This window comes from Phalacrocorax carbo, chromosome 6 (genome assembly GCF_963921805.1).
Source record: "Phalacrocorax carbo chromosome 6, bPhaCar2.1, whole genome shotgun sequence".
NCBI lineage: Eukaryota > Metazoa > Chordata > Aves > Suliformes > Phalacrocoracidae > Phalacrocorax > Phalacrocorax carbo.
In genome coordinates, this window is record NC_087518.1 from 6,725,115 (window position 1) to 6,737,305 (window position 12,191).

The window sequence follows — 12,191 nt, forward strand, 5'->3', positions numbered from 1 at the left end:
GAAGAGGAGTCTTTTAAGAGTTGCACTATCTTTATTTTAAGTGAGGAATTATTGAGAATGGAAAAATTAAGGCCTTTTAAATATTTAATGGATGGAGGTTTTCTAAATTATTTAATAGCTCATTATAAAAGATGGCATAAAATGGTTTAGTAATTTATTCTTTACAGAAAGTAGCCGTAAGAAGTATTTTACAACATGTAAATATTGGTAGGAAAAGTACCTAATTTAAAATGCTATCTTATTCCATCTGTCAAAGGAATTATACAGCACCCATATAATTTTCAAATAACTTTAGACCTTTATTGTTTCTGTTCTTGAAATGCTTCTCTGGCATAGGGAAATGCTATTTATACCCATTTTACCCAAGTGCAGAGGCACAGCGACAGACTGTGCTGGGACTGAGGTGCAGCGGATGTGACCATTGCAATTCCCTTTAGATACCAGAACCCAGTGTCTTGGTGTGGGCTCGTGGATGCCCTAAATACTGACATGAGAGAGTTCTGAGGCCTTGAGTGGGGTCTGGGGCAACTAAGGTGCAATGCAGGAGCTGCTCATGGCCAGCCCATGCGTAAATGCTGAGAGTGGGGCCCTGCCCCTCTCCCCCTTCCTCCTTCCTTCTTTTCTTTTTTATAGCTTTGCTAGAGATAGAAGTGGGGGTTCAGTTGCCTCCTGGCTAGAACTTGTATAAAAATGACCCCTTTCTTCATAAGATTGTGTTCCATGGGTAACTTCTGTTCAAATCCCTCTTGTGTAAATTAACCCTGCTGCACTGAAGTCAGGGACGTCATCCACAAAATTCCAGTTGTTGTCAGACGTATTGGTGCCTCTTGGGAGGTGGTGCTGATTTTTGTTGTTTAAAGCGGCTCCCGGTTTGCTTGCAGGTGGCCAGTGGGAGGGCTGGTGCCCGCTCGTGGGAGCAGCTGCCCTCGCAGGCCACACTCTGCCCCGGCAGAGCTCCTGGTGCAGGAGGTCAGGAGTGACTTGCTTGTTTGTGCAGCCTGCAGAGAAGCAGCTCTGCTTTCCAAAGTAATGCTGTGCCCTGAGATGAGGCAGGGACCAGCATTAAAACCACCAATCACAAAATATGCACAACACAGGGCTTCACCATGAGAAGCCTGGAATTCTTTTTACAGTTATTAACCAGGTGAGCCTCTTGCTTCTGTTCTGATCTGCCTCCTTTATTGACATAAAGCAGCTGAATCTCTGAGTTTAAGATTGCGCTGTATGAGTTTGCCTTATTCTCCCCTCAAACAACCCTATTGTCTTAAGAAATATTGCTGCCTGGAAGGTATCAGAAAGCCCCAAGATATGCTGGTGGCTTTTTTATTTCCAGCTTTTGCTGTATCCATTTAATCAGAATCAGTTGGAATAATCAATACTTTCCTTGTCTTTTACCAGTGTTTAACGTGTGCTTACAGAACAGGTTACAGCTAAAGTTAGTATTTACCTGTAGATGTGTCTACACAGGGATTTTTTTTTTTTCTCCCTAATAAAAATTATGGAACAGATAAGCACTAAAACCTGACTTAGTGTATTGCAATATTGATTTCTACACAAGCACTCTAAGAATATATTTATCTATCTGTCCTGTTATGAAATGGGTAATAATGTACCACAGAACCATTTCAGTCATTCAATGCTATATTGAAAAGCCTCTTTGTTTGCTTTTTCTCAATAGGCATTTTGAGGGATGCTTTTTTGTTTTATGCGTATTTGTGGAAGAAAGGATTAATACAGGATGGTGGTCCTTTGTCTTAAGACATCTCTTTGCCCACATTTTGTTTTGATTACAACTGCTGCGTTGCAATTTTGGCTCCCTCTGAAACTCTCCACACTGGAAAGCAAAGACAGAGTAAAATGTGATTAATTATAGATTGCTGGTTTCGTACCTCTTTAATTCCAGCAATTACTCTGTTTTCTCATGGCATTCTAAAGAGAACGGAGCTGAGTATACTGAGCCAGGGGGTTTCCTGTCCTAAGAAAGGTGTCTGCCTATGTGCTTTTATGACCCCAGAGATGCTTTGCCCTATCCAATGCGATAGTGTAATTTTGTGTTTCTTAAAAGCAAATTTCTAATTGATCAAAGGAAGAGCGAAATGAAAAGAGTGGTGGTGAGATGAGAAAAGGTTATTGTGATTACTCTGTAAGTGAAGACTACATTATTATTACTCTCACAAATTGCACCGTGTTGTGTTTTCAATAGCAGAAGGTCAAGTTGAGCCCAGGGATAGAAGTGAGTGAACAAATATAAACAATAAAAGCAAAGAGCCTCAAATGTCTATGAAATGGAGTGTTTAGGCTCATTATTCTGTGGAACGTGTGTCAGTAGTGCTGCAAAGTGTCTGTATACAGTGTCTTCAAAGCATAGCTTCTGGGTATAGGTGGGCTGGGTGTGAGATGTGATGCTGGAAGCAAGCAGAGACAAAAGTGTCAGAGGGTGCTATAATGCATTGATCACACAGACGTGATCCTATGGGTGAGACTTTACAGACCCTCTGCTCCTGAGGCAACCAGACTCCAAGGGCCTTGGCCAAATCTTTGTGAAAAAAAATGAAAGATTTTCCCCCATTTTTAATAATCTCTGGTTCAAACTGCTGGAGGTTTTCAGTAAGCTTGTGGAAATCCATTTGCGCTATGGCGGTGCCTTAGACCTTACAGCTTTCACAGTGGTTGGGTGGTGAGAGGGCACGTGGTTATAAGGACACAGTGAGCTGCACACATTATGTTTGTAATTTCTAGTCTAATGAACTCTGCCTTTAGTTAATGTAGTGCTATTTCAGAGCTGCCTTATCACAGTCTCTCTGTGTTCTTGGAAACAAGTGAAAAGAGCAATATGACTGCTGCCTTTTGCCTCGGATTGCACTGTAGATGGCGCTGTGAAACAATGATTTTTGTAACGAAGATCTATTTCACAGCACCATGCCAGACATTAATTGCAGTGTAATATGGCTTTCTTTCTAGGTCCCCAAAGCGAAGGAAAAATTCTGAAATGCAGAAAGGCTTATTTGCTGCCGCAAATGGGAATCTGGAATAACTATGAAAAACACACTGAAATAATTGTGTTTGACTGGAACAAAATTCTTGCAAAGTCCCCAAGGTAAGAGCACTTTTTATCTTTCAAATGACACTGAAGATTTGCTCTTCTGGTTAGCAACAATATCCACTTGAATCCAACAGAGAATGAAGGCTTGACATTTCTGAAAGCGTCAGCCCACTGACGCTGAAGGGCTCAGCACCCCTTGCTGTATCTCTCTGCCAAATTTCATTTTTTTCCTGACTTTTTAAAGATCCCTTGTATTTCTTTATATTAGCGGGCTGAAGACTCGTGTTCTGTTTACCTGCAAGGCAGACTGAAGTCTGCAAATGTATCATTTTAATGGCACTGGATTCTTCTAGCAGCCTTTCAATTTGGATAGAACTAAGTTGATGCTTTGTAGGGATAACACTTGTTCCTGGACTTGAATATACTTACAGAGGGGTAAGGTTACCCTGTTAACCTGAAGAGGCCTGGCTTCACACTCCCTGCCTAACATCAGGGCCATGGCTTCAAAAGAGTCAAACTCATAATCTGGGAAAGGTTTTGAAATGAAGTCAGCACACAACTATTTCCACTGAGACCAGCTTTGCTCCTGCACTGGAAATGGTGGGAACACCTGGGTTCACTTACAGGCTGAAATAGCAGCTGTTGAGCATGCAGTATATGATTTGGGATTAAATACCTGTCCCTTCCATCAACTCCCACCAGAAAGGGCATGCTCAAAATGTCTGATCTGTGGTATTTAATTCCAAGGGTTAAATCCTGCTTTCAGCCAAACCTCAGGAAATGTGAAGGAATGTCCCTGTCTTCGTTATGATACTATACAATGACACCAGAGCTGGTATCTCCACTGATGCTTGGATCAGATTCCTGTGTTTGAATTGAGGGCAACAGAGGGATGGTATTGCAAGACAAGCAGATGATGTTGTCTATGTAGTGGTAACTGGTGCGTGAGGTGTAAGCTGTGCGTTTCTCATGGAGAGAGGAAGAAAACTAAGGTTAAATTCAGTTCTCTCCTCAAGAAAATGAGGTTCAGTAACCTGTGGAGGATTTGGGTGACTAACAACTGAAATGGTAGGTTGATTTCAAAGCCTACTGGACAGTTTCCTTAGGCCAATATTGGATCGACAGTAATAATAACATTTAAGCTGGTTTCACAGTGACTCAATCCCATTAGCTGCAGCAGCATTATGTGGTTCAGCTGGGTGCAAGAGGTGAATTAGATCCATGCTTATTAGCAGAAGTGTAGCTGCTCTGAATTAGCCTGGGAGTGCTCCATAAGAGGACATTTGTAGGGTAGGTAAGAACCAGTGATGTCTTTATCTTCTGGGCTTGATTCATGCTTGCAGAAGACTCCTGTATACTGCTACAAAAGAGCCTCACAGTGTTTCTTCTTGTACTTGTTCATTTGCATTCAGTGTAGCAACATATTTGGCTCAAAACAGAGCACCTTCTTAATGCAAGGGAAGGTACCTTTTTGCCACATCAGTCCTTAGAATGTGGCTTCTTTACATGTCTTTTTTTTTTTTTCTAATTAAATCTCTAAATTGTGGTGAGTTACTTTTTAGCAATGTTTGTGTAGCTTCTTAAGAAAGTTTGTAGGCTGGAGTAGAGTCTACAAGGACAGCTGAAGGTGCTGGCTTTTTCACCAATGTATTTGTACCTCAAGTGTAAAATAGTGTTTGCTGCTAAAATATATTTACGTACAGCAGGTTTTTGGTCTCTTAACTTTTGATGTTAATAAGTACATTTGCGATGTGTTTGGGCTTTATCAACATTCCCATTCATACACAATGAGAGAAGAAAATTGTTTTGTGATGTGCGAAAGGGAAAACTATGTGAGTACTTTTAAATGAGAAAACATGGCATCTGTTCTGGTTTCATTTGTAGATGGTTATCAAATCTAAACCAGGATGCAAGTTCTTCACATGACTTTGATAGTAGAGCTGTCAAAGGCATGAGTAGTTTTTTTTTTAAAATCTATGAGTCTATTCAGCACTTGAATGTTGGATTAGCTGAATAGTCTCAGGTATTTTAAAGATATACAGATAAACAAATTGTTTATAAAATACTTGGAAGAATCAGAACTGGGAATCTGCAGGGGAAAGAGTTCTCAAAGGACTTTTTGGTGCAAATCAGCATGTTTATGATACGCTTGCGCAAATCCCAGTGTGCTGACTAACTGCAGGCTAACGTCACTGCTATGAAAGCAGTATTTCATTCAATTTATGCAAATCTATAAATTGCCTTTAATTAATTGGATGTATTCCTGCTTACGGCATTTGCTGAAAGTGTAGAGCCCTGTATCTAAGGGTTCAACTGCATAATGCTCATTTATGTATCACACGAGTAATAAATCATGATAACTGAGTTTAAGAAAATGATTAGATTACCTTTCTATATGACGAATGGCATAACATAGGCTATTGAGGGATCTAATTGTAGATATTTGCAGCAAGATTACTGAGGATTTGTGGTCTTAGTTCTAATACTAACGCGAATAAGACTAACAACATCCGCCCTATTTAGAACAAATGTTTTCTGAAATACAGGTGCTAACACCCTGGCAAAGCAGCAAGTCCTTGCATATTTGACTGAAATGCTGGTTTCATGAGTGTTTAACCCTCAGCAAACTCGCTGATCTCCAGGAAAGCTAGCAGATGTGTACCTGGGAGATCCAGCCAATTCATGTGCATGGCGACGTGGGGGTTGGTGCCTTTAGCAAATATCTCCTGAGAAGTATTAAGTATAAAGGACATTTTTCTGTGATGTTTCTATGATTTTTGAGGCAGGTGCAGTTTAAAAATAGTAGCATGTCTTATAAATATGTATATTTAAATTTAAGTGTGGCTGGAACTTAATCCAGAAAATCCCCAAACCAACCCCTTACCTCAGATTCATGGAAAGGTATTGCACTCACAATATTATTATAAATGCATGTTTTTGGGTAATATGATGTGTGATAGCCATTGCATTGCTTCTAATTATAAAACCTACTTAACAAAGAATTGATCCCAACCGAACTATGAATGTGATTTTTTGTCAGCGTGCCTTGTAATAAGCCGTATTAGTTCTCCTCCTTTTCAGCTTTTTCTTCCCCGCATCATTTTTATATTATTCCCTATTCACATTGTTCTTTCACTCAACTGCTTCCTTTTCTGCCTCCAGGATGAGATTCTGTGCCAAATCAATGCTTCTATCTGACTGGCTCTTTCTGGTCTATGTGTTAATGGTCTGCTGTAAATTGTTGTCCGCCTCTAGCCACCATCCCCGGGGGCACGCAGGTAGGAGCTTTTAAACTCATTATGTGCTACTAAGACCAATTAATACCACTCACAGAATGTTAGAGCCCGCTTTTTAGCAATGGATAATTGATGAGGCTGTTGACAGCATGTTATAATCAGCACAATGGGTTAAAAATACAATGACAAGAAAAAATGAGTTATTGTAAATTTTAATGTTTTTTCTCTAGTAATTTAATGTACCAGACAGTTTTTGGAGTGACTTAGTGACTGCTAGGACTTTGGGATTTGTTTGTGTTCTTTTGCATTATCCTTATCCGAAATTACTCTGAAATGTATCTTTATCTTCTTCCTCTTAATCCAGTTGTTATCAAGAGACTCTACAATGGTATCATTGGCTTTGGTGGGCAATAGATCAAAGGACTCAGAATTGTGTTAGCCAGCTCTTTCACTAAGTAACACAAATAAGGACTTGTGGTTTAGTTTAGCCTGTGGCATGCTCCTTCTTTTCCTAACCTGCACAGTGAGGCAAATAGAAAGAAGTTGCATTTCAGAGGATGCACTACTGTAGCAGGGCATATCTACCAGGAGCAATGTAGTATCTTATTATAAATGACAGGAATCACTCAGAACAAGCTGGGTTGGCCTCATGAAGAGATACCAGACTGGATCTTTGAAGCAACATCTCTGTGCTAGGGTCATGCAGACACATCAGCTTCAAAGCAGAAAGAAATACAGATGTATTAATGCTAATGCAAAGATATCAGTGCAAGTCCTAAAACTGGATAGCTGAGTTAGCCCTATGTCACCTTTGATCCCAGAAGAGAGAGGTAAGTTAACAAAATACCACCTGTGAGCTCAGCTTTTTAGGAGAGGTCAAAAGCCTGCGACACCATGATGAGATCGCTGCGTTGTTGGCGCCATAGTTAGCTTCGTGCTGGCCTGGGGATTTCTGCAAGTTTTGCTATTTGTGATGTAGTCTCATTCTTAAATTAGGTGTAATGCCTTAAATCCATATGTAGTGTTCTTAGCTCTGAGCCAGGCTCTTGTGGGTCCAAGTCTAATGGTAGCGTTTGCTTCAGCTCCGCACTAGGAAGCGGGGATGCATTTGTTGGAGGCTCCATTCCCCATGTGAGACAACATATTGATCTCTTTCCTGGCTGCTTCTGGTGATGATTGTCTAGGTAGGAGCTGAAGGCTCCTCATGTGCTTGCCAAAATCTCTTCAGTCCTGGCAAACTGGACTGACTGGGACCTGCGTATAGCTGCTGTGTTGGTCTACAGGCTCTCAGTGCGTCAGCAGCATGTGTCTAAGAGCTACAAAAAAACACCTCCTTGCCTTACCCCATCACCAGCTCTGCGTTCCCTGGTGTTGTGCAGCACTTCTATCTGTTTGCCATAAAATGCAGCCATGGGTAATGGGAAATAACTGGCATGTTGCAGAAAAAGCCCATAAAGTGATTCCTGTGAATACAGTGTTAGAGGATGATCCGTATTATTGTTTTGCAGGTAGCTGTTATGGAAACTAGTTGAATCACTTCAATGAGGAAACAGGTCTATGCACAATTAAAAGTTAATTAGGTCCTCTTGACCTTTTCTGTAAACAACTGCTGCTTAGCAAAGTATTTTGGAGCTGACTATGAAGCAAAACCTGGAGAACAGCCTTCTGCAGCTTTTTTTCATTCAGGGAAGAGTCTTGTAAAAGGAAATGTTATTTTTGTCTTTTAAAGATGCACTTTGCATGTCTACCTAAGGAAATACCTGCAATAAGGCAGTAGTGATCCTGTGCTGTGGACTTGTATGATGAACACTCATCATGTGTTACGTAAATTATGAAAATCTTTTTACCGTAACATTTCAGAATGCTTGACTGCATACTTTTAAATGACTTCAAGAATGCTTTCCCCGTATCAAAGAGGTACCGTAAAACACAATCAAGCTGCTTAACTGTTAAGCAAATTTGGATATGGTGCTTCCTCTGGTAAGCTAAAGAAAGGTTTGGCTCTTCATGAAGAAGTTGGTCAGGTTATGGAGCTCTTAGTCAAATAGACACCCTTGAGGCTGGAGCCTTCATGCACCTTTTTAGACTATGGTGTCATACCCTTTCCCAGACACAATTTTCTCTTGTTTGTATGCTGAAGGGACTCTCATCCCACTTTGTGATTCCATCTAGCACATGAAGCCGTCGCCCTGTTTTTGAGTCTCCAGCTCCCTGTGTCTGACATCTGGCACCATAGAGTATTTAGAGGGCTTGGGGGGCTCTCCTCAAGGGGCCTGCGTTTCCCAGCCTCATCTTATCTTTGCTGTTTGATACAACACCTAGGTTGACCTTCTAATGTACAATTAGAACTGTGATAGAATCTGGTATGTGAGCAAGACAATATCTTGTTCATCAGGAAAGCAGATCATTTAGAACTTTCAGTGTAGCCCATTTTGTGGAAAGCAAATAATTAGCTTCATTTGTTTAATACAAATTATCATGTTCTTGGATGGCAAGATTTTTGCAGTCAATAGACAATATTAACATTTTTTCAAAGTAAAATGTCCCGAAACACATTAGAAGGATGAACTCAAGCTTTGGGTTTGGCGAAGGCTTTGTCCTGTGTCCCTTAGGTCAAGCAGCTATAACCTGACAGGTGTGTACTCAGGTGGGAAATACATGCTGTTTGTGAGGCGCCTAGCCTGGGATATGTTAGGAGCAGCTGGTTCTTAAGAACATGCTGTGTCTGCCCCTGAAAATCACCATGTTTTAAGCTATTTACTTGATATCACTAGTCACTTTTGAAAAAAACGCTTATTCATTAAAGCTAAGAAAGTTTATTAACCAAGAGCAGACAACAGAATTTAAGATGAAAAGTCAGGATTGACTTTTTTCTTTCCAAAATACTGCCATTTTTAAGGAGTCTAATCCAGGAAAAGACAATTATTGACTTTGGCCATGTTAGATGGTGCCTGAAAGAATGACATTTGACAGCTGTCTCTGCAATATTCAGATGGGAACAGAGGCTAGAACTTTAAGGATAACCACCCCATTTCTGAAATGTGGGAGAGAATGCTATTGAGCAATCCCTTTGGCAAAAAGGGCCTCTTCACTGTAATAAAGTGTAACAGACCTGTTTCATTCTTTTGTTCAGCAGAATATTCACCACCATCAAATAACTGTTAGTAGAGAAAGAGCCTGTTCAATCTAACCAGCCAATTGTGCCATTGCTTTGAAGCAGTTTGGATCTTGAGCCCAGCTTGGAGGCTGCGGCCTATTTTTCGTTTGAACACTGTAATTGCTTTGAGTGGCAGAGTTAACTAGGTGAAAGGTTAGAGGAGAAATGTTCCTTCTCATTACCATTAGATCACTGAAGATGCTGCTTATGCAGATTATTTCAGCAGGCTCCCTCTACATCTATGTAGAGAAGACACTTTAGAATATTCATCTGACTTTGTGGCTATGAGTTACCCTTCTGAAGAGTTTCTTTTGCAGTGACAATAGCTGAGGGAGGCATAAGCACCAACCTCACTACAGCTATTTAAAATTGGGCAGTATTTCAGGCTCCCAGAGTACCTAACCGATACCGATATAACTATCAATTCCATGCTGTGCTGAATGAAGCAACACACATTTAGTACCAGAAAAGATTTGTTTTTCACCTCACTGCTATAAGTCAGGATCCACAAATGATGAAGTATTGAAAAGACACTTCCTCAGGTCACCTCGCATGGGGGCTGGACTTGCAGACCATTAATTGATACAGCCAGCTGAGCAGTTTCTGTCATGAATTACCAGTGCAGCTTGGCTTTTTTGAGACTGCTGTGTTTTATTTTTATGTGATGGTGCTCACCTGAAATGCTTCTGGCCTTGTCCTGCTTGCTGTGAAGGGTCTATGTTTTTGGAAAGTCCATTATTATTAACGAGCCCAGAATCCATGTATTTAATAAACCTCTGTAGCTTAAAGCAGGGCCAAATTTGTCTCTGAATTGTCTTACACAGTTGACATCTTCTCTTTTCTTTGTGATTTCAAGTGAAGACTTTAGTGCCAGCCCTAATGGTTTTCTTGCTTCTTGTAGCTGCAGGATGATGCAGATCACAGGGATAAATCACTGTGTGTGAGTGCGCTGTGACAGCTTGGTCTTTTAGCCAACTGGAGGAATAAGCAGCAGCTTCTTTTCATGGATTTTACTCCTTGTTGCACTGCAGACAGTTTTATTTACATGGTTATCAGAGGTTAAATGGGAGAAGTCTGGTTAAAAATGGCAGTGGCAAGCAAATATGCGTGACCGTAGGGACTGGGAAGTGGGTTCAGGAGGGAATTATCACCAGCTTGAGCTGTTGTAAATTCTACATCTTTGCTTAGTGAAATGCAGCTGAAAATTTGTAATTTGCTACCTGGCATCTTCAACACGATCTCCAGCAACCAGGATGCTGTCCTAGCTGGTTTTCAGAGGACTGGTGATTTCCATCACATGTGAAAGACGAGCTTCTTTTGTAGACTCTGCTGAGCAGGGCCTGAACAGGGACCTGAGATAATTTTCTGGGGTTCCATGAGTGTTCTCCTTTTTCTTCTGACTGATGCTTGAACAGGGAAAGACAGATATATGGAAAGGCTCGGCTTGTGTAGGAGCAATCTGAGTGAATAATGCAGCAGTGGGCTTGACGCAGAAGACAAAGGCTCTCCTCGCTGCTGCTCCCTTTCAGCACTTGCTATGGCTCATGGAAAGCAGTCTTTTTGAGAACGTGTCTGTCTCCTTTTTTTTTTTTGTACTTCTTTGCTTGCTCTGTGGAGAGGTGCTGGTCTAACCTATCAGAGGGATGGTCAAAGTCACTTGTTTGTCACAGAAAGAGACCTCCTGTCATTTGATAATGGTATCATATGTAATGGACCTGAGGCAAAAATCTACCCTTGACGAGCAGCAAACCAGACCAGCTGAAGGCAGTACAGAGGGTATGTGTTGAACTAGGTGTTTAATAATTCTTTTCTGTGTCCCAAACAGCAGAGAGGAGTCAGTAGTCTGAAGGAGCGGGAGAATCCCTGTCCGCCCCAAGCCTAGTGACCACTCTAACGTGCTGGGAAAGTACATGCTTCATTGCCCTCTACTAGGTAGAGAGGGAGGAATAGCAGCCTATGAGAGGTAAAACCTTGATGAGTTGTCAGTGTGCGGTGCATTACCAGTAAAGCAGGCATCAAATGAAGAAGGAATGAACACCACAGTTCATCTGAAGGATGAATGAGGGATTCAGTGATGCTGTTGGACTGGATGGGGATGATGAGTGGCAGGTGGGCATAAATTATACTGGGAACGTCCCAGCAGAAGGTTGCTCCTTTATGCACAAAACAGCGATTCATGTACTGAGGCATGTATCAGACATTGTTTTGGTCTGTAGGACCCTTTGAGTCTGCTTTTTTTTTTTCCAACTCTAAATGTGGAATGTCACTGTCAGCTGGAATCAGACCTGTTAAGATCTCTTGATCATGCTCTTAGTTTCAGGCAGTCAGGTAGCAGAATGGATTGTTCAACGTCAGTTGCAGGTTTTCACAGCTTTAAGACTTGTGGAAAGAATCCTGTCCCCACTGGAGTGAGAGGAAAAACTCCTCCCTTACGCAGTCTCCAGGACTATGTCTACTTAAGTGGAGGCTGTGTGTCTGAAAAATGCAGCTTTGTATTAGAAATATTGCTGCTATCAAGCAAAAAGGGAAAACCCAGGCTTATTGTTCTCCCCTTATTTTTAGGTTGGAGCATCATTCTTCCTAGTGGTGCAAATTGCCACGGGCACGGTTCCCAGCTCCAGCAGAGGGCCCTGTAAGGCCGCCAAAGGGGCTCCAGTGCACAGCCACAGACTGGCATTGCACTCGTTTTCTTGCGATTTAAATCATAACTGCATTTTACTAATTAGAATTATGAGTCCTTTTGTATTTCAACGGG

General features: G+C 41.3%; 1 protein-coding gene across 1 annotated transcript in view; it reads left to right on the forward strand.

Annotated features, from left to right (window-relative positions):
• Nucleotides 1-2,984: 2,984 nt before the first annotated feature.
• Nucleotides 2,985-12,191, forward strand: part of TAFA4 (TAFA chemokine like family member 4) — a 49,950-nt gene continuing 40,743 nt past the window's right edge. Inside the window, exons 1-2 of the mRNA XM_009502982.2 lie at nt 2,985-3,097; nt 6,206-6,321. Coding sequence (XP_009501277.1) covers nt 3,018-3,097; nt 6,206-6,321 — 196 coding nt within the window. The 5' untranslated portion in view covers nt 2,985-3,017. The remainder of the gene's footprint in view (nt 3,098-6,205; nt 6,322-12,191) is intronic.